The sequence below is a fragment of the Spea bombifrons genome, chromosome 7 (genome assembly GCF_027358695.1).
Source record: "Spea bombifrons isolate aSpeBom1 chromosome 7, aSpeBom1.2.pri, whole genome shotgun sequence".
Classification (NCBI taxonomy): domain Eukaryota; kingdom Metazoa; phylum Chordata; class Amphibia; order Anura; family Pelobatidae; genus Spea; species Spea bombifrons.
Window position 1 is genome coordinate 42,895,890 of NC_071093.1, and position 26,599 is coordinate 42,922,488.

General features: G+C 46.3%; 1 protein-coding gene across 1 annotated transcript; it reads right to left on the bottom strand.

Moving 5' to 3' along the window:
* Positions 1 to 344: 344 nt before the first annotated feature.
* On the bottom strand, positions 345 to 26,369 carry GRID2IP (Grid2 interacting protein). The gene is made up of 22 exons (XM_053471136.1): positions 25,800 to 26,369; positions 24,078 to 24,232; positions 14,744 to 14,995; positions 14,531 to 14,616; positions 13,863 to 13,932; positions 13,310 to 13,404; positions 12,074 to 12,254; positions 11,686 to 11,834; positions 10,735 to 10,839; positions 10,313 to 10,413; positions 9,325 to 9,430; positions 8,603 to 8,871; positions 8,051 to 8,479; positions 7,614 to 7,701; positions 6,623 to 6,700; positions 6,306 to 6,502; positions 4,549 to 4,704; positions 2,834 to 2,920; positions 2,586 to 2,715; positions 2,079 to 2,197; positions 1,576 to 1,740; positions 345 to 646 (listed from the first exon to the last, which is right to left on the bottom strand). Exons 1-22 carry the CDS (start codon positions 26,367 to 26,369, stop codon positions 575 to 577), a joined length of 3,660 nt encoding a protein of 1,219 aa, XP_053327111.1. The 3' UTR covers positions 345 to 574.
* Positions 26,370 to 26,599: the final 230 nt, after the last annotated feature.

Sequence of the window (26,599 nt, forward strand, 5' to 3'; positions counted from 1 at the left end):
GGAAGACTTATTCCCAATATCCCCAAAAAAGATGTATTAAACACGCGTGTCTTTATTACGATTTAAGTGAAAGGATCTTTATTAAGTGAAAGGATGTCTTTATTGCGATTTAAGTGAAAGGGTTCTAGGTTTCTCCTGCGCACGGAACAGAACACGTTTTTTTTTCTTATGGCAAGCCTTCCTCAAAAGAGCATGGAACGCGTGAGGTGACGAAGAACGGGGCATTTCGGTGAAAACAAAGGAAACTAAGCAGAAATTGTGTAAAAACAAAGTAACGGACGATTTTAGTCCCCCCAACAATTAATGTTGACCAATCTTTTTAGAACATGATATTTCTTTACATAACTTAGAAGAAGTCTTTCAGGCATTAAAAAGGTTTATTAATAATAATAATAATAATAATAATAATAATAATAACTGTCGGCTCCGGATCCTTCCATCTTCTGTCGTTTCTCTCGGCCTCCTCCGTGGCCACGGTCATGAAGCCTTTCCAGGATCGCCGGTTGGAAGTGCCGGCGCTGTGCGCCTCAGGGTGGGCTACCATCCGATTCCCAGATGGGGAGGGAGAGAGCGGCTACCAGACGGGTGGAGAGGGATTCCTTGGTGGCAACTGAGTGTCACCTGTTTGAAGGTCACTAAAAGCTTTCTGTGGACAAGATTACATAGTTATATAGTTACATAGGCTGAAAAAAGACCCGCGTCCATCAAGTTCCGCCTTTCCTATATCTGTTAATTTGTTGCTGTTGATCCAAAAGAAGGCAAAAAAACCCCGGCTTCGCTCTTTCCAATTTTGCACTAACCAGGGAAAAAAATTCCTTCTTGACCCCAAAATGGCCGTCAGATTCCTCCTTGGATCAATAAGCCGTTTCCCCATAATTACAGATGATATGCCTGAATATTATGTTTTTCCAGGTATCCATCCAGTTGCAGTTTAAACGTCTGTACAGACTCTGATAAAACTACCTCTGCAGGCAGAGAATTCCACATCCTTACTGCCCTTACTGTGAAAAACTCTTTCCTCTGCCTTAGACTAAATCTCCTTTCTTCCAGTCGCGTGACCCCGTGTCCTATGCATAGTCCTGTTTATGAACAGATTTCCACACCATGGTTTGTATTGGCCCCGAATATATTTATATAACGTTATCATATCCCCTCTGAGGCGCCGTTTCTCTAAACTAAACAGATTTAAATTTGTTAACCTTTCTTCATAACTATAGTGCTCCATTCCTTTTATTAACCCCTTAATGACAAAGCCCCTACATGTACGGGCTCAAAATGCATTGTTTTCAATGGGTTTAGGGACCGCCCATTGTCCTAAACGGGTTAATTTTGTAGCCCGCCTCTGCACCCTTTCTAGTGGTATGATATCCTTCTTTAGAATAGGTGCCCAAAATTGCACAGCATACTCAAGGTGCGGCCTTACCATTGATTTATACAGAGGCAAAAAGAATGTGAATGGGAAAGAATGTCACAAAAGTAGAATTTAAATATTTCTTTATCATAAAGTGGATATAAAAAAAGGTGTAAGTTATAACGTAATCTAAAAAAAAAGTTTTTTAAAAACTTTAACCTCACCTCAAACTTGTTGATGAAATCGGCAAATATCCAAAAAAACGTCTCGGTGGTGGAGCTCTTGGGGTCCTCTCCGAAAAAGGAACAGACTTTGTAGAAGTCCTCCATGGCTCGATGCTGCAGGGTGTCCAGGCTTTGCATACACGGGAAGGTGTTCTCTAGGAATGTCTGAAGAAATGGTCAAGGATCCCCAAAAATAAAGTATGGCTGAACCAGAACCTACAAATAAAATGACCCCCGCAGCGAGAGCTGGTCACAACCCCCCTGACCAACCACCTTATGGAGCTCTACAGCTTGTAAGACCCCAAAACAAAGGTTTTCTCTATCTGGACAACTAGAGTCTCTTCACCAGGGGTCAAGTTTGTCGATTAAATAGACCCAAGGTCTGGGAAATTCAGCCCAAGTTGGGGAAACTTCACTCTAGAATTACTGATTTATTTTCTTATGGAACTATGAGGTAAATGTAGCATTTTCCGAGACGTTCCGCTTGCCCTGAAACTGGATACACTCATGGTGAGAGGGAACCTGTCGTCGGGGGCGCAGGGCATTCGGCTGCAGGCGCTCTTAATTTCCTGGATGGTTGCGTGGAGGTCGCTCAGATCTGCTGTCAGGGACCTCTGATTTACTGGGAACGAAACACCCCGTATAAGACACAGCGGCAGGTGGTAATAGCGCTAGGTCATTCTTGTGTTTGGACTTTTTCTACAAAAGCATGAGTTTTCACATTTTACATACATTCACTCACACTGGCTTAATATATCAATATATCAGAAATGTCCTCTGGGCTTCGGTCAGCATGGAGGAATACAACATCAAAGTGTGGTCATCCCGATGAAGGTGCAGCATAGTAGACCTTATCTAGACAACTAGGTCCTTACACATGGAAACTGTACCAAGGACCGCTCAAGGGGGTTCTTGGTTTGCTGGGAGACCTATAACTTCGGTCACTCATGAGATGTCAACATACATCTTGGCAACCACTGGTTTTGGAGCGGTTAGGGTAGAGATGGTACCTTTGGCAGCAAGAGGCACGGTGGGGAGATCCTTGGCAAAGCTCAGCAGTTCTGGAAAATGTTGGCTGAGAGATTTGGCGAGAATGTGCAAGAAGGTGGATTTCCCATCCACTGTCTTTGTGGTGTTGAGCTGTTGAAAATAAACAAACCCCCCCCACACACAACTTCAATAGCAACTGAAGGACACAACGGACTGGAGGCCAAAACACGGAGAGGAATCAAAAAGTTGTCCATGGACTGGCACATACCTCTGTAAGGAAGTTGATCTTAAATCCCGTTGTCCTGTTGGTTTTGGGCTGTCCGTCGTTCAGATAGTTCCCCATGGCAAGGACAAACTGCCAAACCAAACACAGACGGCATTTATGTCTAAGTGTTCTGTGAACCAACCACCAAACAAGGTTTACCACCAGAAGATGTCCTTCATGAGTGGATGTCGGAAAGAACCCAAAACATAAGTTTTTCTTTATCTAGATAAATAGATAGCCTAAGGAATTTTAGGCAAACTCATTCCATTCTGGGAAATTTTGGGCTGTTAGACTTGAGGGAAACTTTAATATTTTGAGACTGGCCCAATCTTCCAGCCTCGTCACGTCCATAAAGTCTCGACTCAACCTTATCGGCGACCAGAAGAAGGATTAACCCAAAACGGGTATAAAAAAAAATAAGTGATTCTGGTGCAACATTTTAAAAGTGGTCTTATCACCATAGCAATGAACATAATGCTCCAATGAGCACGAACATTCCATTGGTTGCTATGGGGATATAAGCACTTTTTAAGGTACATAAGCAGGGCCGGACTGACAATTACAGGGCCCAACGCCTAGATATGCGCTGGATCTTTAGATCGGGGGGGTATGGGGCGCCGACGGCCAGCAACCAACCATGCATTTGCCCCGTGTGCCAGATAACCCCCCCAAAAAAGTTTTAAAACTGGGGCAAGCCTCCCTCCCTAATCCTAATAAAAGAACCATGCGCTGTTTAACCTTCCAGAAGAACCAGCTGGAATTCCCGGTGCTTTACTTCATTAAAATATTTTTATATCTGCATTTCACTGATCCAGTTGTTCCATAACCTGAATCGGATCCATTGCCCCCCTCTAGTCCGTAAATTGGGGGATCTAAGGCTCCCATTCCTGCCCCCCCAAAATGTCACCGCTCCTGTTCGGCCCCGTGTGAGACGGGAAGGAGTTGCCCCTGTATGAGAAAGTGCTGAGCTCTGCCACACGACTCATTAAACAAAAGTTTTCCACTGTTTTTTCACACCAAGCGGCCTTTTCCATCGGTTAATTGTTACCTGTCTGCCCCCACCCCAGGTTCCCCGAGAATGCCGGCTCAGCAGAATTCCTGTTTGCATTATAATCCTTTGGCCGGCTGACACCAGTTATATCATATCTAATTTCACCGGCGGAATGTTCTTTAACATCCGACGCGGCTGGGTTTACAATGTCGGAACCCACTGTGGATCTTCCCCCCGGCAGAGACAGAGTTAAGACTTTTTTGGGGGGTAGGGTAATGACTGCGCGTTTCAATCACACATTTGGCAGGCAGCGTGCGGGGGATCTGGAATAAGATACAGCTGCCTTACAGAACAGCAGGCGAGGTGCCGGCATTAACCACGGCAAATTACCGCTCCGAGACAAAGACGGCAGTAGGAGGTAGAGCTCTCCTACATGCGGTGTGACAGCAACACAACACAAAGCCCTGACACACAACACACACAATGCATACACTAACAACCCACCCAATGAGAAAGCCGCCCATACGCTCGACTCTAACCATGGTTGGAAATCGATAAAAATATATTTTTTTTAGTGAAAATATGTAATTATGGAGCGAAACATTTTCGGTGAGAAGGAAAGATTGTAAATTGTATGCAGCGTTCCATTCGGAATAAGAAACGATTAACAGCCATTTCATCAGCCCCAAAAGTCTAAAGCGGAGAAGAAGAACGGGAAGAGTCAAACCTCCAGGATCTTGGCCAACTTCTTGCTGTTGTTGAGCTCGGCGGAGGCCTTCAGAACACAGTCGCAGCTGGCTCGGATCTCCTCCGTCTTCTCCTGCAGGGTGCTCTTGAAGAGCAGGCTCCGTAGGCGCATCTTGTATTCCGGAACCGAGAGCATCTGAACGGAAAATGAGGAAAAGGTTCAGGAGTCTCCAAAAATCTAGAACTGAACTGTCCCTTTTGACCCGAGCCGTCCACCCTTCCACCCCAGCCGATAATTCTGCTTCTCCCTCGTCAGTAATTTGGGAGGATTAACCCCTTTAATCTGGTTCATCCACCCATGAACAGGTTGCTTTCTGTCCTTCCTCATGTCTTACATGGAACGCTAATCTATGATCAAGGATCGATATTTTATACAAAAGCAGATAACGAGACTGACGCAGAAACTAAGAAAATCAATGAATTTCACGTTTGAAATCAAGGCTGAATTAGGATCGGCTCCTCCGTCTTCTAGACATTTACTTCTGGCCAGGAGAATACGCTAACGGCAGCTCTGTCTGCTATAAAAACCCCTTATAAAACCCCAAATCCCATGATTCCGACAGTCTCGGAATGTGACGTTACATATAGGCAGGCTGACGTTTGCCTAAACCGGGAAAAAACAGAAAAAGCAGTGATGACCTCCGGCTGAAATGGTTAAACTAAGTTAATGTTGCAATTCCTTAGCTTCTGTAAAAAAAAAAAAAAAAAAAAAAAAGCCCCTCTGTAAATAATAATTGGAAAATTTTCACTATTTTCTGTTGTACATTTCCACCGCCCCCCCCCCCTCCATGGTGGGCTCTATTCTATTATTCTATAACCATTCAAGCCAAGCTTAACATCCCAGGGTCCGTCTCTACCAGTCCTGGTTCTGTCTTGAGAGGCGGATGGCCAAGCCTTCAACGGAAAGACCAAGACCCGGTCCTCCTCCCTCCATGAGCTGGGCCCATCCAGCATTTGGGCTTTAACCCCCGCTCCAGCCATATCTACCTTTCATGGGGGTTTTTTAGCTGCTATTTCTCTATTCCTTCTCCCGAAACTCTTGATGTCATTAAAAACATCATAAGGTGTAATAGATGACTTCAATTAACAGCAGCATGAGCCCTCCGGTTAACTCGACAGTTTAATTAACCAGGATCCGAGGACTTCGGCCGGCCAAACCCTTTAATGAACCGGAGTACAAGAACCGCAGTAAGCCAAGCACTTGTATTAACCGGAGTACAAGGATATCAGTTAATAAACCGGGGAACGTGAATTTTTAATTCACTGGATAATCAAACTGGGGGGGTGGAAGACTCTCGGCCAAAGGAACACTTTAAATAATTAGGTTACAAAACACTCCGGTTTACTGAGAATTTCAATCGTCGGTGAACTGGATGTTTAATTAAACCCGGTGCGAAGGCACGTGGACCTTGGTCAAGGTCAAACTCAAGGACCTCAACAGTCTCTGCGATTCTTCTGCTCCCTACGATGGTCATTTGGCAACAGAAGGTTGTGGGAAGGCACTCAGCCAATGGGAGTGAGGGTTTTGTCTCCGCTTCCCTTTTATTGGTGGCTCAGGGTGTTCTACTTTAGAATGTCCGTGGTGACTGGGTGAATTGCGATCACAGACGGATTAGTTGGCCAATTATTGGAAATTCATTAACTTGGATGCCCTGTTCTGGCAGGTTTTTAACCCAAAACAAGTAAATGAAGTCAACAGAAGGTCCGTGAGAGCGCGCGATGGCGCTGGGGTTATACCTGTAACGCAAACTGATCCGGTTCGCTCAGCTTGCTGGGGCTGCCCCCGTATTCCTGGAAATGTTTCCTCTCCTCTTCGTCAGGAGCGTAGAGTAACAGTTGCTTGATGTGCGAGGGCTCCAGGCGTTCGTTCTCCATCGTCATAAGGACGTGCCGCAGTTCCTGGTGGGCGAGCTTCAAGTGCGCGATCAGGATGGCTGGGGGGGGAAAATGGCTGCCACGTTACCCCCTTTGATTTCTCAGAACCCCCGCGTCCCTTCCATTCCTAACTCTAGAACCCAGGCCGGAACAAAAAAAGGTCCTCATTATGGGGATACCTGTATTGTAGGCCTTCTTGTGAGACAGAATTTCAACAGCACCTTTCTTTTTTAAGGATTCGGGTAAAACCGGGAGGACTGGAAGACAGAACAGGAGATTTTATTACAATTTTTAGATGACATTTTATTTATAGAGCTATATCAATTATCAATAATAGCAAAACTGACAATAGACGAGTCTCATTTAAAAGTCTGGGGTCACTTAGAAATGTTTCTGTTTTTGAAAGAAAAGCAAGCTTTGTCTATTAAAATAACAGAAATCCAGCGCAGACGGGGTTAATGTTGTAAATGTTGTAAATTGTAGCTGGAAACGGCTGATTTTTAATGGAATCTCTTCATAGGCGTACAGAGGCCCTTTATCACTCCCATCACTCCTGTGTTCCAATGGCCCTTTATCACTCCCATCACTCCTGTGTTCCAATGACCCTTTATCACTCCCATCACTCCTGTGTTCCAATGGCCCTTTATCACTCCCATCACTCTTGTGTTCCAATGGCCCTTTATCACTCCCATCACTCTTGTGTTCCAATGGCCCTTTATCACTCCCATCACTCCTGTGTTCCAATGGCCCTTTATCACTCCCATCCCTCCTGTGTTCCAATGGCCCTTTATCACTCCCATCACTCCTGTGTTCCAATGGCCCTTTATCACTCCCATCACTCCTGTGTTCCAATGGCCCTTTATCACTCCCATCACTCCTGTGTTCCAACGGCCCTTTATCACTCCCATCACTCCTGTGTTCCAACGGCCCTTTATCACTCCCATCACTCCTGTGTTCCAATGGCCCTTTATCACTCCCATCACTCCTGCGCTCCAATGGCCCTTTATCACTCCCATCACTCCTGTGTTCCAATGGCTCTTTAGAAGCTGCACAGGAGTGATGGGAGTGATAAAGTGTTAAAGTTCCTTTCCAGTTTGAGAACACAGAAGGTGTGCAGCAAAATGTAATCAAGGGGTTAAACGACCCAAGTCACGAGCTAAGATGGCTTACGTGATGGTTTCTGGGTCCCAAAATGCAGCTCCAAGTCCAGGTACTTCACCATATCACTCAATTTGTCATAATCCGAATCCTCCCCCAGCTGCGGAAAGATGGAGATGGGAAATATTTACACGAGGTGTACAGGACGCCTGGCGGTCATAAATAATCAGATTAAAAACGGTTATTTCCACGGACGGGGTGCTAGTTGGTCTCATCTTAGATTCAGGAGCCGTATGTCTATCCCATGCATGTTTAAATCCCCTCACTGTATTATCCTCTACCACTTCTGCAGGGAGGCTGTTCCATTTATCTACCACCTTCTCTTTAAAGTAAAACTTGCTTACATTCCATCTAACCCTCTGAACCCTCTAGTTTGATATAATAGCCTCTTGCCCCAACATTCCTCCTCCTTTGAAACAAACTCCCCCCCCCGGTTCTTCTGTACTTGCCTGACCCCATATGGTCCCTTCTGAGTTTTCCACCTGTTCCCAGCGCAACCTCTTCACGCTCATGTGGCTGGATTCGCTTCGCCGGTGCATTCCGCGGTGAGCCAACGGGTCCAGCGGAGGGGCCGGGGGTACCGGGGCAGTAGGGAGAGGCGGAGGAGCTGGGGGGAGCGGATTGGAGGTGCTCCCAGCTCCTCGAGGAGAAGGAGTCTGGGTTCCTTTGGATGGGTCGGGTTTGAGAGTCGTGATGACCCTGGGGTGTAGGTTCTGGGGAGGTGGTGGAGGAGGAGGAGGGCTGTGCGGGGGAGGTGGAATATGGTCGGACACGGAGGAGTAGGTGAGGGAGCTTCCATCCTCACTGCTGCTCATGGATTCACTAGCGCTGCTCGCTTCACGGGGAAGACAACTGAACTGCTCGTCCTGGAAAGTCATCTAAAAGAACAGACAGACGGCGGTGATTGAGGGCCATCAAAACAATGATCAAAACCCAACTTTTTTTTAAATTAAGTGGAAATGTCACTTCCCGGACTTTTTTTTTTTTTTTTTGCCCAGTACCTCTTCATAGTCGTTCTCCGAGGTCAGAAACTGGTCAGTGAGGGTGAGATTTTGGCCCAGCTGCCGACTGAGCGCATCCAGAAAGCGGTCTGTGTCTCTGGAGCGGCTGGGCCGGGAGAAGGTGAAGATCTTGCGGTGCGTTGGGGAGGAAGGCAGGCTGCCGTCGAGGCTCACGTACGGGTTGGACTCCGAGCTGCTAGGAGATGGGGCGCTAGGTGGCCGCGGAGGACACTGGTCAGAGGGTGGACCTTGTGGCAACCTTCGCTCTCCTGGGAAGAGATGCAAGAGCAAATTTAACAAGAGGCACAACAGCAAGGACAGCGAGCGGGGATTCCATAACCCTGAATCTGTGGTTCATCTGGAAGTTTCTGAAGAGACTTCTCCAAGTCATGGTACTGAGTCTTACTCTTTATATAATAAGCGATAGTGGGGAGAAGCTGTGAACGGATCCCAAATCACAAGGCGTCCCGAATGCTGAGGGAGCAGGGAGAGAACTCCTTCCTCAGCTCTGTCACCTTCTCAGGTACAGAAGAACCCAAATGTTCCTACTTATTACCCTAAATGAACCTAATTAGCCACATAACGATGTGGGAAACGGGATTCTTCCCTCCCCATTAAGGAGCGTCTCCGCTCCGACAATATGTCTGAAGTGGAAAATCTTCCCTCTTGAACATGGAGTTTGTAGAGCACAGAGAAGGAACGTTGGGTTTGGTAGCGCCTACCTGCTCCGTACAAGAGGTTACACGGGCCGCGGGACTTCACGCTGCTCGCTTTTCCCTGGAAGTTGTTGAGGAAACGGTTTTCTAGCTCGGCGTAAACGGCAGACATCTGAGGACCGGGAGAAGAAGCCGAGAAAGTTATGGGGCTGAATGTTTGAGAGGGTTTTTTTATCTGCCGCCATATCAAGAAATTGCGGATCGGTCTCCATGGAAACCAATGGAATCTTCCTGCTAACTTCTCCAAATTTAGAAATTTCCATAAATAATAGAAATTTTGATAAAACTTATGTTTTTATGTACATCAAGATTCTAAAGAAGACACAAACTTCCATGAAAACAACTTAAAAGGACTAAAAGGTTCTGATGGGGGTTTATAGAGAAATTAGAGAATATTTGGTGTGTTTTCTCCAGAAAAAAATAAAAAAATATTTCTATAGTGGAAAATTCCATATAATAATGTATATTGTTTTTGGATCCAGGAAACCAAAAATAAAAAAAACTAAATCATGAAATGGGTGTGTCTGAGTAAATAATGCAATCATTTGTTAAATTAACAGGAAGGAAGTGAAAACACCCATTAAATTAACCATTAATCATAAAATAATGAATATGCCGGAAATAGGATGGCTCTCTCCAAATTAAACAAATCATAAAAGCCGTAAGAATGTTTAACCCTTGTGGAACCGGTTGTTTTTTTCTGTCCTTTCTAAAGATTAACATTCTTTTCATTAAATATATGATATCGTTCTTCATATCGCATGATGTCATCCACATTGCATGATGTCATCCACAGCCCATAGATGCCTTGCACATTGCACATGAGCAACGCCCGGGTCCGTGTGCCGAGCAGCCAGATCTTGGAATCTTCAAAGAGGGATACAAGTCCCACAAGTCAGGACTCTCCCAATCAAATTGGGACAGTTAGCAACTATGGGTTGGGACCAACATGGAACATTATGCGCACAGTAACCGTTAAGAGTGCAATGCAAACCATTTTAGGGTTAGGCGTCTCCGGGAGAGAAGTCCCATCGCCGGCTTGTCTTTCTCCGGGGGTCAGGCGTGGAACAACGTCCACAAGGTCACACAGGGCTCCTAGTTGGGGGTAAAACACAAGGGGGGGGGTTATTCAGGGTCTCCAAGAGAGGTAAATAATTATAGGAATAATTATTTTGGCATTTTCTAGCTGTAATCCCACTAAAAAACTGGGGCAGATAAGTGGAACAGCCTCCCTGCAGAAGTGGTAGGGGCTAATACAGTGAGTGTATTTAAACATGCATGGGATAGGTATATGGCCAACGATTGATTAAGGTTTGGGTCTTTACAGCTGGATAATGTATATAATATAATGTGCTGCCCAGTTTTTCTAGCTATTGCCCAGCGCTTGGCTGAAGAGCTTACATGTCTGTCACTCACCTGTTTTGATCTCCTCCACACCTGGGGTACGCGTACTGCCCTGGTAACCTATCTGCCCGTGGACAGAGCCTCGCACGGGGGGTGCTGTCTCCCCATCCACGGCAGCTTCACAGGATCACCAATAAAAGAAAAAAAGACACATAACCATTACAGACCAGAATAGGTGCCCACCAACAGCGTGCAGTATATGGAACAGCATCCCTGCAGGGGTGGTAGAGGGCAAACATTGCTAAAGAGGTGAAAATAAATATTTTTCATACACACAACTGCTATCGTGATGTATAGATCGATGACAGAATGCGCAGACTGTATATTGATGCAGTTTAACCCCTTACTTCCAGGCAGTAAGTAATTAGTTCCTATTCTATGGACTGGTTAAGTAAGTACAATAACTGATGGCGTTGCTATGACAACATAACCAGCACAAACAGAGTTAACTGCCAGGCCGCGTGGCTCGGTCCCTTCCGCCTAACTGGATTTAGGGTGGTAATCCCCATATTCCACCCGCGGTTGTCATGGTAACAAGGGATACAGGCTGAGGAACAGATGTGTGGCAGATAACAGATGTTCAGTGCCGGTGATGGGAGTTTAAGGAGAGGGGGAATCCGATAAAGAGAATCATTAACCCCGTTCCATGGCTGTACTGCTAGATAATCCCCCCAAGATCACAGTAATCTTCACCTTTTTGGGCATTAAAGAGTTAAGGGACCTGGCACATGGCCGATCAATCCCGAGGCCATGTGGTCCTTCGGATGTGTGGGGGGGGGAGCAATGGCAGGAGTTCTTAAAAAATCTCCTTAAATCACTTGAGCGTCAGTTTATATGCGACTGATTTTGCCTTTCCAGTGATGTTACTATGGTTACACCACCAGTAACCCCCCCAATCAGGGAATATGGTCAGATGAGCGCGTGGGGGTAAGACAGGGGTCCTGGGTTATGGGGCTCTCTAACCTGCCTTGTACCCCAGGAACCGAGCGATCTTGTGCTGGCAGAGCTCTTGTTCCTCGTAGGTCAGCAGCTGGAAGATGAACTGCCAGATGATCTGCTTGGCCGGGGTGTCCAGGACGGGGTAAATATCCACGATCAGCGTGTCGATGTTCCTAGAAGAACACAAAGCATCACCAGTCAGGGACCTCCACCCTTTTGCATGAGACGTTGGCTCGTTGGATGTCCACCTTGGCCTTCAGGGACCTCAATGTGCTGCATTCAGAGCTTAGTGGGGTTCTCATTAGTACTCAATAGCCATTTGTATGTGTTCTAACCCTGTAGAATGGCTCAGTCTTAATCTGACGCTGTGACTAATGAAATAAAGCGGACAGCAACAACTCGGAGACGATACCTGTGCTGGAAGAAGCTCTCCAGTCCTTTACACACGGTGTACCTCTCTGTGGGGGTCAGCAGATGCTCCAGTTGTTGGCTAAAACTCCGACCTTGAATGCGGATGTTGGACGGCAGAATTTCTGCCACCCACTGAATGGAAGTGAGGGCAGATGTTGGGACCGGGGTATCCGAGTCTGGATCTACGGAAGGAGAGAGAAGTATCGATCAGGGAAGTCTATCTTTCTGGGACATGCAGCCAGAGCCGGCCTTCGTGAACTCATTATGGTCACCAAGCCCAACGCGTCCCGCGGCAGCACGGGGATCCGTCTGCTTCTCTCCTACGGTTGCGGGAAAAATCCTTGTTTGCCAAACAGTGATTCTTTTTCATACAATTAAGGAATAAGATACAATGCGACAAAATATCTCTAACAGCAAAGAGAACCCCTCGCGTTCTGGGTTCTGAGTGGAGTCACTCACTATAACGGTGAAAATGTTTGAAGTTCCTAAACACACTACCGTTCAAAAGTTTGGGGTCACTTAGAAATGCTGTTCTTTGTTTTTGAAGGAAAAGCAGATTGTGTCCATTAAAATAACATGAAATGGATCAGAAATCCAGCGCAGATGGGGTTAATGTTGTAAATGATTATTGTAGCTGAAACGGCTGATTTTTAATTGGAATCTCTTCATACAGAGGCCCTGTATCACTCCCATCACTCCTGTGTTCCAATGGCCCTTTATCACTCCCATCACTCCTGTGTTCCAATGGCCCTTTATCACTCCCATCACTCCTGTGTTCCAATGGCCCTTTATCACTCCCATCACTCCTGTGTTCCAATGGCCCTTTATCACTCCCATCACTCCTGTGTTCCAATGGCCCTTTATCACTCCCATCACTCCTGTGTTCCGATGGCCCATTATCACTCCCATCACTCCTGTGTTCCAATGGCCCTTTATCACTCCCATCACTCCTGTGTTCCAATGGCCCTTTATCACTCCCATCACTCCTGTGTTCCAATGGCCCTTTATCACTCCCATCACTCCTGTGTTCCGATGGCCCATTATCACTCCCATCACTCCTGTGTTCCAATGGCCCTTTATCACTCCCATCACTCCTGTGTTCCAATGGCCCTTTATCACTCCCATCACTCCTGTGTTCCAATGGCCCTTTATCACTCCCATCACTCCTGTGTTCCAATGGCCCTTTATCACTCCCATCACTCCTTATTTTCAGTGAAAACAGTTAAGTGCTCCTCACCTGAACAGTAAGCGACACATCCCTCCTCCACGACCAACGTGGGCATAGCCCCACTCCCCTGCAGCATACAGACGACCTTTTCATGCGAGCAGTTCCTGCGGGTACAGAGAAGCAGTGCGGACGTATGAAAAATATATATATATTAAGGAAATAAAATGTGGAAAAGGGAAAAAATAGTAGAGGCCCATGTCTGATACAGATGTTTTTAGCTTCACACACATATGGGACATTATTGGCTCAACCCAAGGCTATTAACCCATTACATTCTGTCTCTAGAGAAACTCAGAAAGGTAACAGGGATGGATGATGGTTATTCATTTAGGTTCATGGGATAGGAGAGGACTTTTCCTACGCGGGATCTGCCTCTGGAGTTCATCACTAATGTATTTCTTGGAGAACCAACTGATTGCAGACATGAAAAGCCTCTGATCCCTGCGTATTTAGAGCTTAGCGTGCATCCAAAGTCATGCCATAAACTTATCCGCATTCTCTGCATGCCAAAAACGGTGGGTTTTATGTACAAAACGTGTCATTTATTCCCCCGTTCCCTCACCTCATGTCCAGACCATTGAGAAACAAAATCCTGTCTCCAGCTCGGAGTCCGGCCACCTCTGCAGGACTGCCTGTAAAGAGACAGACCATTACATTCTCATAGTCGCCGTATCTCCGTGTGACGTCCCTATTCAGTTGACTTAATGCCACCAATACCCTTGAATTTAACAACTTCTCTATCATGCGCCAAGAATCAATCTCAAACCTGGTTACCTTCTGACCTTGAGGGCTGGAGATCCTTTAATTTAATCCATATCTATGTGTCAGCGCTTGCTGTCAGGGATCCGTTTAGGGTTTCAGGAGTTTTTACAAAGCCAGAGCCCCTTATTCATGGACCTTCTGTACTAAGGAACATCTGCAGAGGTTACATTCTGGTCTTCATGTCCGTGTTTGACTTGGTTAATCCCGACTCAACAGAACTTTAAAGAACTCAATGGATTTGGGCGAGTTTATCATTTAATTTAAATCTTTGCCAAGGTTGGGAGGGACCCTGGGAAGTTTACTTATGATTTGGGAAAAAACTGGGTCTGCAATGGCTTCAGAAAATATTCTGGTTATCTTCAAACCACCATATCCCGTAGTAGTGAATAATCAACTTCGTGAGAACCTGAGAACCATTAGGAAACGGCTTATACGTAAACATTGTTTTAAATAATGTAGATTTTTTACCTGGGACAACGGATTCGATCCAGACGGGAGCATTGCCACGTAACGTGAAACCAAAGCTACTGCTGCCTTTACAAACCCGTACCGTCCTGCAGGGAGTAAAGAAGCGGTGATGCGTTAGGGGTAGATAAAGGGGCAAAAGAAGAACATACAAAATATCCAAGGTCGGATTTGGAAATGGAAGGACGTTTGGCTAAAGCGGGGTTTGATAACCACCTGTGGGGTTTCCCTGTGCCAACGCTGCCAGCGATCAACGAGCTGCTCTTCTTCAGTCCCCTTCCCAGCTCATCCTGGCAGTGTGGGATGGGAGCGGCTCGCGTTGATACCAGCAACCTCTCATGGTGGTCCTCACTACGACTCCTGCGCAGGCGGTTGCTGCGTTCGCTCCGAGTTCGGCAGATCTTGCTGATGAGACTCTGGGACACCACGTGGTCAAATCTTTGCCGGTGCCTCTTTGGAATGAAGATCCTGTGAAAATATGGAAATACATATTAAAGGGGTACAGGCCGACTATTGACATAGATCTCCGTGCTGCTAGATGACGTCCAGTACAATGTATGTTCGGCTGAAAACCCCAAAAAGGGTCTTCTCCACAACAAACCAAAAAAAAGAAAAGTCAGGTAATCTAGTACATCGTCACAAAAAAAAACCAAAGAATACCTTCACTGAAACAGTCCAATGGTTCTGGCATGTTCATAAAACATTCTAGATAATCTAGAACTTCCATGTAACAAGCCAACGTTTCTATCCACCAACAAACTAAATCAAAAACGTCTACCAAGACTACTGTGTAATCCCAGGCAATGCACAACATCCATATATCAATTTAAACAATCTAGAACGTCCATGTAACAATCCAACATTTCTATACACCAACCAAATCAAGAACCTCTACGGAACAGACGTAAGAACTAATGTATAACATCCATATATCAACTTAAAAAATCTAGAACGTCCATGTAACAATCCAACATTTCTATACATCAACCAAATCAAGAACCTCTACGGAACAGACGTAAGAACTAATGTATAACTAGGTTCTAGTTATATCAACTAGGGGGATCTAGAACTCCACAGTAACTATCCAACATATTTTGAACTTAATCACGACTACACAACAAAACTTAGACACTAGTGAATCTAGGACACAGAAACTAGATATCTAGCGCTTTCACGTAATAACCAAGGGAACGAGGCGCGTCTTCATAACAGGTCAAGGACTTTCATAAGGTCCCATTCCATCCAACCATCCAGTACAGCCTTTGACTTTATAGCTGATTTTGCTAGAGATGTTTTCTCTGAAGAAGGAACCCAGCTTATATCTCAGTTACGCCGACATTCTTCTTGTTCTGTAGGATCTATGATGTCCTTCCTATAACCCGCTATTAAAAAGACCTGCGTCAAACTCTGATCACCGTTTCCCTACACGTCCTTTTACCCTTTCCACTGTTCCTTCTTCTTCTTCTTCCCGGGAGACCTGACATTTCCGCAAGGAGATGAAGAAGCTCTCTGAAGATCTACCAGCCGAATACCCATCCTATAATTATCTCAGCAGTGAGATAAAAGCCATCATCTCTGCCTCAGCATCACTCAGCGAGCCGGTATCCAGCTGCCTGCCTTTGCCACTTTAGTATTTTAAGATCAAAGGATAGAACTTGTCTCCTTGAGAATCTGTAGGGTTCGCGCAAAGTACTAAAGCTGTCAGTGGGTGCTCATCCATCTCCGACAATTGCTGTCGGCGTAAAAAAAACAAAACAAAAAAAACAACCTGAAATATTTTCATAAAAACAAAACTTAAATAAAAAGAGATTTCATTTTTCCCATTTTAGATCTTTTATGTCTCATTTTCTGAAGACGTTTCTCAACCCCGGCCAACGCTTCTTCGTAGAACAGCTTTAAATAATATAATTACCATTACCTTATAATGCTCCTTTAAATAGGTAAACGCCGAAAGGGTTAAACGCTATCTCGTGTCATATAACGTACCGGAAATGTCTGGAAAAGCCATGGTGTTTCCCCATGTTGTATCGGGGGGGGGGGCAGTCAACCTCCAATCCTTTCCTCTAAGTTTCCTTCAGCTTTAGGAGGTCAACAGCTGGCCGGGCCGGGATTATCTCCGCCGTGTCCCGCGAATCCACCGCTCATAGTCTCGGCCTCGATGGTTTCTGAGCTGCTATCCGTGGTGCTGGAATCGCGCTCTCTATTCTCGGGATATATATCTTATGTGTTCCGCGATCGGCGAGCCCTCCCTCCACCTCCTCTCTCTCCTCGTAAGACCCATGAGAAGCAGCTGGTAATGAGTTAGATGTGAATTCTCAATCAGAACCAAAGCCCACGGGATCTCAGCTCTCTAATTTCAATAAAATGTGGGGAGAGAGGAGAGGGGAGTTTACCGAGCTGCCAGGAGAACATTTCTCTTAACCCATCTCCTGCTCTACAATGCCTATCGGCCCATACATTTATGACCAACCCGCCGGCGATGAAAGAGACAGCCCTGGCACTTTAAGGCCGTCGGCCGCCTGATGACATAAGTGCGCCGACGGCTGGATGCGCATGGAGATGAAGAGACAAAGGTGCAGGTGGGAGCAGATACCCCCAATCGGCATAGTCCTGACTCAACTGGGCATAAGAAGAGATGGGACAGTGGCTCACGACAGCCACCTTCGCCTTCACATATGGCGCGAGGCAATGCTGCGTCTGATGAATCCACTAATGCCTATGGTCCAAATAATCAGAATCATCCTTTTCTGAGGATGACAATAACCCTACCACATGCTTACAGCCTAAAAAAAATCAGATTCAGAAGCCAAATGCCTATCCCATGCATCTTTAAATTCCTTTACTGTATTAGCCTCTACCACTTCTGCTGGGAGGCTGCTCCATTTATCTATCACCTGCTCAGTAAAGACTTTTATCAGTCTGACTCCTTCAGTGGAACGGAGCTAGAGGAAAATGATCAGGAAACTGTGAAACACAACTTGTTACCCAAAATAACAAGCTCCCTGCCTGACCTCAATTCTGCTTCCAACCCAGCTCCTCCGGGGAGATTATAAAAAGGCTGGACGGCAGCCCGGAACATACAGGAGGCACAATCAGGATGAGGATCTGTATCGTTCTCTTGGCCGAAATGCAGAGTCCAGAGTCCTGAGCATCCCACCCAATTCACCTGTCCTTCCATAAAGACAGAAAGCTTCAGCATCAGGTTAATTGTTTGGGTAATACAACAGAAGGCGTAGTGTTTGGGGGTTAGGATGGCACTGATAAGCTGCTTGGGGGCAAAGGTGGCACACACAAGCTGCTTGGGGCAAAGGTGGCACACACAAGCAGCTTGGAGCAAAGGTGGCACACACAAGCAGCTTGGGGCAAAGGTGGCACACACAAGCTGCTTGGGGGCAAAGGTGGCACACACAAGCTGTTTGGGGGCAAAGGTGGCAAACACAAGCTGCTTGGGGCAAAGGTGGCACACACAAGGTGTTTGGGGCAAAGGTGGCACACACAAGCTGCTTGGGGCAAAGGTGGAACACACAAGCTGCTTGGGGACATGTTGCTTGGTGAAGTTGGGGTAAAATCTTTATTACTCTAGCAAAAACATCTTTAGAATATTCTATTCCTTTAAAATTCCGGGTCTGCTGGTGACAAATCACATTTCAGCGCGTTTATTCACGCTAACCATCAGGACACGCCCAGGCGGCTAATAACCATAGCGATTAATCTGCAACTAAAATAACATCTTTCACAATACAAGAACAAGTTAAACACAATCATCAATTCCTCTAAAAACTTGGCTGGCTTGTGTTGGTCTGCCGACAGAAGACTGATTTGATCTACTGTTTTGTACAAGATCGTGCAGGCTGAGGGTGATGGGAGTTGGGTCTCAGAGAGAGTCACGTTTCTGCATCTTTTGGGTTTCTATGGAAAAAAAGAGGGGGGTTGGAGGTAGGTGGCGCGGCGTTCCTGTAATCGGAGAAGGCCCGCGTGCCGTACCCTGGGTAATACACAAGGTCACATTTGCAATGTTCTTCTGTGTTCCATTGGAACGGAGATTTGGCTAGAAAGCGATCCTCATCGATTATCCCTCCTCCAACGATACTTTGCACGGGGCCGAGAAAATACTTTTTAAAAGAGAAAAACAGGAAATCAATATTTTCGAGCTAGAAGTCTAAATCCCCCGGAAAAATAGTCCTGCAGAGCGTGAGATTTCCGTACGATCGGCTCGTTCTGCGTTTAAAGCCTCGATAATGACTTTTATGAATGAGTTAATTCGCTACGTTTCCCCAAAATATAGTCGATATCGTGGCTCGGGGGGGCGGTCTTTAATATACGGGAAATTTGGTGAATTTTTGTACAGAAAATGTGTTAAAATTCAGAAACCTGGGAACGGGAACCAAATTTTGGTTATTCTTGGGTATTTCTGCAATTTTTGAAGATGGCATTAAGGTATTTGATGAGAAAAATCTGGGTTTGGGGTGCTTGTTCCTTAAAGATTGGTTTGGCTGAAAAAAATATATACTACAGCTCAAAAGTTTGGGGTCACCTAGAAATTTCCCCGTTTTTGAAAGAAAAGCAGATTTTGACCATTAAAATAACATGAAATGGATCAGAGATCCAGCGCAGGCGGGGTTAATTTCTTCTTAGATGGAACCCATGTTCTGCTGCCTCTATCTCTTCCTTTTCTCCTCGTTCACGTTATCTCTCCCCTATATCTTTCTCTTTATTTCTCTATTTTCTTGCTCTCTCTCCTCTTTCTCCCCCCCCCATCTCTTACATTTCTTAATTCCTGCGGTGGGATCACGATGTCAGTGCTCCATCGCGATGACATCATATCCCGACGCTCAGCATTAACAGCCGGCATGCTTGGCAAAGGCAGCTCTGAATCAGAGGTCTGTGTGTATTTTAGGCCGGTTTAAAAGATTAACCGGTCCGTCGGCAGCCTGGCCAGGTGCCGGGACAGAGGCCCCGGCGTGCCCGTTGTGGCTTTCCATGGGCTCTCCCTCGCTGTGCTAGAGAGTGGAATTGTTTAGTCTAAGTGGAACTGAGCCTTTACGCTGCCACATTGCAGCACGTTCCCCCGAATCGCTGCTCTTTTATCACGTTTTGTTATTTCGGAGGGGCTGATTCATCCCCCGCCGGGTTATTTTTGATCCGCTGATGATTCAGCCCAATAACAAGAAACAATAAACGTGATATTTTCTTACGACGAGAGCCCGAACCTGCTGTATGACCTTGAGGATTCATGCGCAGTAAGCAGCGGCCGGCGTGCGCTCCGTGCGGCGTTCGGGGTTTTATTGCGTAAAATCCCAGCGGTTGAAATATTACTGCCTCGGCGTGCCGACTGTGAACAAGAGCCGGCAGAAGGTGCTAATGAAAAGCTGTATGTCATAGAAACAGAATCTGCCCCCATTCGGCCCCCATTCGGCCCCCGTCTAGTCTCCCCGTTTCTCCTGCTGTAAAGACTCAAACCTTAATCAGTCGTTGGTCTCGTCTTAGATTCAGGAGCTGTATGTCGATCCCATGCATGTTTAATACCCTCGCTGTATTACCCTCTACCACTTCTGCTGGGAGGCTGTTCCACTTACCCACTATTTCACATCTCTTTGCAAAAACGATATTAATTGGAAAAAAATAGATGCAGGGGTTAAATCCTAATAGGGTGCAAAGATTTTATTCCGCCCTGGCTTGTCTTGATGAAATGCAGTCATCCTATTAGCTGATAATAGTTCAAAGAGATGAGAAATAGCCCAATGCATGCTTCCCAACTGTCCCGCTTTGTGTGGGACAGTCCCGATTCTGCCCCTCTATCCCGCCAAGCTCTACCCGCTGTCCCGTGTTCCGGGGCATGCGCTCGCGGTACCGTGACACGCGCTCGCAGTAACACGCCGTCGGTCTGCTGTTGCATGCCCTGTGATACGGTCCATTACTCGGCAGCTCCGAAGCTTTTGGCCTCGCTGCAGCGATGGGGGATAAATCAGTAAATGTAGAAAGCTTCGGAGGGGCAGATGGTGCGTTTTTAATCTCAGCGGCCCCCCCGGCCAGAGAGACGCGTTGGTCAGCAGCCAGCATGTCGTGCCGGACGTCCCCAGCGCTTCACGCTCACAATGCAGAGGAAAAAGTGCAGGTTTGGGGCCAAAAACTATTACTCATCGCAGGACCGCCGAGCTGAAACGTCTCTGCTGGGAATCGGAGGCCTGCTATAAACACTTTATACTTTGTTATTACTACTATCATTATTTCCATCTTTCATTTATAAAGCGCCAACCATATGCGCTTCTTCCAATACATAAACCCAAGGAGAATGACGAGACTGGAGTAGACAGAGTCAAAGCGATACATTAGGTAAAGAGGACCCGGCTCGTGAGCTTACACTCTACAAGGAGCGTTTCCTCATCCCTCAGCTGCGGACACTTTATCTGTTCCAGACATCCTGGGGTTTGAGAGGTTAAAAGACCCCAGCTGTGAAAACCCCCCTCCTCTGCTGCCACCAGCTTCTGCAAACTACAACTCCCATCATGCAGTCAACAAGCAATGAGTAATCCCCCCCTTAGCTGCATCTACTCCAGTGTCTCTGGGCAAACTCCTATCAAGCTCTGCCGTGCTTGGGCAAAAAAATGGAAGCCCCCGTACCTTCCGCTCCTCCACCACACCATCGGCTAATACACCCAATGCAACCACTAAGCCACAGTAAGCCGCAACTCCCATTACGCTCAGCCAGTCTTTTTGACCGGTCACTGCTTAGAAGAACCAAACACAAACCGGCGTAGACAATCCGAGTCCGTCTTGGACGGGGAGTCGCGAAAAAAAAATCCTGGTGCCACAGAGCTTGCAATCTGTCCGATCCGCTGAGAAGGTCGGAACGGAACGAGACATCGAAGGAATACTGTGAACGGATTGAGGTGGATCCTACCTCCGCGGCCCCCGAAGGGTTAACCCTTCACCCCAGGGAGAGCGGTCTTCCCAGGCGCAGCCGAGGTCTCCCCAGCAGCGAAGGGGTTAAACAGTTATCCGTACGACTTACCCCCAGCAGCTCATGATGGTCCGGAGGCGCTCATCGTCACTCGAGGAACCCAGCGCTCATCCCGGAGGAACGTGGTACCCGGAGACGCCGGCCGCTCTGCCTCCCAAAGCATCTGCAAAGAGCTTCCAGCAGCCCAGAGGAGCCGGGAACGCTGCCAGCATGCGCGGGGAGGTGGGGGGCGAACGCAGACAGCGAGGGAGGGGGCAGGAGACGTCTACGGAGGGAGAGTCAGACCTTTAAAACAGAGGCAGGCATCTAGCCGGTGGGGATGGGGGGGGGTCGGCAGCGTCTTAGCATCCGACCGTCCATCACCGGAGGGGGGGGGGGTTTAAGACGGGAAGCGATATTATCAGCACCACCGGCAAAAGATAAGAATAATTCTGTTGGGTGTAACGAGGTCTCTCGCCGTGATTACCGGTCCTCATTGGACTCGGCGGTTGGCGTTGGAGACGTTAATGAAACCGTTTCCCCGGAGAGAAGCGATACCGGTCACAGAAAGGAGGCTGAGGAAGCTCTATAAAGCAGAGAAGGTCTTTTGGGGTTAGCGTGCGCAGTGGGTGAGATCTTACTCCATATTTCTTTTAGGACTAAATAAGAACTTCCAGCGATCCAGAAGAGGAAGCAGAACCTACAGGGGGATGCAGAATGAAATCCTGGTTCCGGGGGCTTCATTTAGCGGTAGAATTTAGTATTTTACCTGAAGTGATAATAATAATCATAATAACAATAAGAATTTCTTACAGACGGTATCTCCGTGAAATCTGTGTCACCAGAACACCTGCCAACTGTCCCAAATTTCGATAAAGTACAGCATCTGGCTGCCCCAGATATCAAAGTATTTACCCCAGTTTTAACACCAAACACTATCCACATATTCTTTCTCCTGTAGGGTTATCAAAGGAGACAAAGTACTTTGTAAATACTTCAATATGCATATAACAATAATAATAATAATAATAAATAATAATAATAATAATAATAATAATAATAAAAATAATAAAAATAATAATAAAAATAATAAATAATAATAATAAAAATAAATAATAATAATAAAATAATAAATAATAATAATATTAATAAAAATAATAATAAAAATAATAATAGAATTTTTATAGCGCTTTATAACACATTAGGTCATGGCGTGTTCCTGGCGCACCCATTGGCCGCTGATACTCGAGCGCACTCAGCGCCGATTCATTTGTAGAGATTAGCCGGTAAATCTTCTAGATGGGCTTAGAATTTCATTCAGATTAACCCTTCGAGCAGCGGAAGGGGCGGTGGGGCGTTCACCGCTGCCTGCGTTATTATAAGGGGATCAGCCGCTAACCTGCTGCCTGCAGACCGGATCCCAGCGCAGAGCTCTCTGTAATACGCAGCATATCGCACCATTTCCAACAGAGCGGAGCAGGCTATTTTTAACGATGCAGAACCCCCGGCTGCTGAAATATTTACCAGTATGGTGCAGGTAGAGGTGAGAGGCTATCGTAGTCCGCTATGTTTGAATCATGTGATCTGCGATACAGGGATCTGTATATTTATACTCAAATATTAGCGTTTAAAGGGCATTCATAGTGTAAATGGACCATCTGGGGAGATCAGCGACCCCCCCCCTGTAACCAGCCCACCGAGCTGCGGGACACCGGGGGGCCTGATCACCCAAGAGGTACACTGCCGTCTCTCGTTCCTCTAAGGGTTAAGTACAGCAGGCAGCAGGGTCCACATCTGGCTAAAGCCCCCCCCGTGTCCCCTGCTCTCGGCTTGGTGCTCCAGGGTTTGTGAATTAAAGCCTTGTGATCAACAGACGGCAAAAATAGAACGGGGCTGGGATGCGAATGTATGCGGCGCTAATTCCCCTCGTGCCAGAGCCGCGAAGGACAAACTTTACATCCGATAAAATAATCCTATATGGATCTAAAAAAAATCCTATATGGACCTATGTTAGAAAAATGCTTATGTTATCGTAAATATTATTCCTGACAAAGACATAAGAAAGCAGGGAATGTCTAGTCTATGATATATGGATGAGTTCCCGCCAACATGTCTACTCTATGTTGTTCTATATATATATGTGCAAAGGGTCAAGTCTAGGCCATTCTTAATTATGCAGCTTAAAGAGGTGTAACCTGCTTGAAAAGTAACCAATCAGAAAGAAGCATGTTATTAGAAGTAGATAAGATGCTATATAAACCATGTAATCTTAATGTGTAATTAGACAACGCTTCGACTTTTGTGTGTTGTGTGCCTTGTCTCGATTATGCGCATGATCTAATTAAAGGAAACTCTTTCTGAGGAGAATTCGACCATTATTTCAACCAACAACCTATCAGCGCACACCAAACGCACCCCTACATAGATCTATATCATCCTCTGTCCCCTAGAAAATTACGCAATAAAACTAAAAATAGCTAGTCCTACCGTTACCTGCGGTGAATTTTTGACCCTTTTAAGTTGAAAGAAAGCTGAGCCTTTAACCAGGAAACAGGGCAGATGTTATATCAGACGGGACTTTTTAAAAGGTCTACAAACTCATGAAGATACCTGATGTTTTCGATGAGGCGATGCTGAGACTCCTCTGTGAGGATCATGGGAAGCGTGTAGGCCAACCGGTCCACCTTCCTCTCCTGGGCGTACTGCTTCAGTAGAGAAAAGACCTTCTCCTTCAGGGCCGGCTGCTCTCCAAGGACCTCATCGAGCTGCAGGAAAATTCCAAAGATCAACGCTGTAAAAGTCAAGGCAAATAACGCTTAAATCCAGAGTCAACGGCATGAAAAGTTTCAGGAGATGTCTTCAGGGCCAAACTGCTGACTATGACATGATGCTTATCCGTCAAAGGTCTTTGTCTCCATTTCTGGAAGTCATGACCCACAGCATTGGAATCTCAGGAGGCTGGTTATGCCCACCACAGAAATTTGGTTTGGTCCAAACCAAAGGCCAGAAGACAAGGAAGGTCTTCTGGAACCTCGATCTCACGGCCCAATGATTTATTCACTTATCTGTGAATTAGGCCGAGTTGTGGAGAAATGAACATTTGTCTCATGTCACTATTACTCAGAAGATCCTTCAGTATTCTATCCTTGGCTACAAATTGTGAGGTCCTGATGTTGGGGGACACAATTTAGTTATGAGGAATCTAACGCAATTAAGGTTATTGGGTAGAAAAACCTAGAAGTGACTATTCTGGAAGTGGCAGTTCCCATACAACCCCGAGGTTTGACATTAAATGTATCTAGATTTGGCCCAGAACCGGTAAAATTAGAGTTGGTTTATCATTGGTGGTGTGTTTTATGGACCCCTTACTTTAGTTTAGGAACGCTTAAAAAAAAAACAGACTTTATATAGGATTGATGAAAAAGAAATCTGGGTTTGAAGGTCTGACCCAACGAGGTCGATCGACCAAAAATTCGTTCTTTAGGAGAAACAGGTAGGTTGTCTCCAGAAATAGACTTATTTACTGATCCATCCTTAGATTAGGGCAGCATATGCAACGCAAGGTACCCACCAGAGGAAACGAAAGGGAGACCCCAAAATAGGGGCAGTGAAACCCAATATACCTACCTATTTTGGGGGTCTCTCTCTCTTTTGGTGGATATCTGCTTTGCATATGTTACATTTATAAAAGAATGGATCAATAAATAATCTGGTTCTGTGGATATTAATTTTCTCCGGGTGTTCCTGGGTTGATGCGTGGCTGGGACGCCGGGGGTTGGGACGTGGATTTGGGTGATGTTGCAGTTTTTTTTAACATGTTTAGGAAAACCAGTCCCTTGGTTACAAAACGATCTTAATAGCTGCCTCACAGCATTGTGCGGAACCGTGCCGTTATCACTCAATTCATACATTAAAACACCCAGAATCACACAATCCACACAGTGTCGCAGAAAAGTGTGACTTTGTGCCTGCAGTGAGAAATCGCTTCGTTATCACACCATGGAAGGCTTCGCGTGCCTCCGGGGAGCTGAACACAAAACACCTTGCAAAAGATTCGGTATAATATGTAACCTGATGCAAGAGACTTTTAACCGAGGCTTATGTAACAAGAGGAACATTAGAGCCGTTCCCTGCTGTTTGTATACACATTATCGGGGCTTTCAGGGCTGTAGAACCCTGCGACTCCCTCATACCCAGCAAACATTCCGAGCTCCTAGAAAAGAGGGGCATCAGGGGAGGAACGAGTAATACTGGGGTTTGGATCTGACGGTGGGACTGGCAAAACTAAACAGGGACACTTGGGAGGTTTGAGATGCGTTGACCATGACTTACTTTACGATTGAACTCCTGAGCTTTGAGCTTCTGTGCTTGGCATGCAGTCTCTGATCCTCTTCTGCTGGCGTTATATAGCCTGCTCTGCCTGTGACCCACGCGCAGGAGTCCCAGTTGTAGTGTATCACCCTCACAAGCCGAGATCAGTTGGGTGGCTTCAGATATTTCGGTGACAGGGACCCTGTTGACCTCGAGAAGGTAGTCCCCGGCACGGACCCCAGCTTGAGATGCAGAAGAACCAAGGTTAACACGGTCTACCTGCAGAGGTCTCCATCCACTCAATGTGAGGCCAGTCGGTTCCTGTGGCTTCTGTTGTACAGTCACCTGCTGGATCCTTGAAATTACCCCAATGCTGGGTGGCACGTTGTGACACTCCCGTCCTAGCTGTACCAAAGACTCACAGCTCAGTGACGTTACTGGCCTTCCTTCCACCTCCAGGATCTGGTCCCCTGGCTGTAGACCAGCTGAATGTGCGCTGCTTCCGGGTTCCACCCAAAGTATATAACAGGGACCAAAGCCACCCAAGCCAAAGCCAAATGTGTCCGGCCAGCCTTCGTTGGTAGCCGGCATGGATGTGACTAGAACAACAGAAAATGTAAACAATTTAAATCCCATCAAAATGTTCAAGAGACATTCTAGAATCACCGCAGGTGACATATGAAGATCTCACAGGGATGTCCACTTGGAGGCAGAAGGGATCTACTCACTGTCTGTAGTGATGTATCTTCCCTTGTCTCTGGTGCAATACTCATATTCATACATGTTTACAGTAAGCTGCCAACTCCTACAAGGTGGACCAT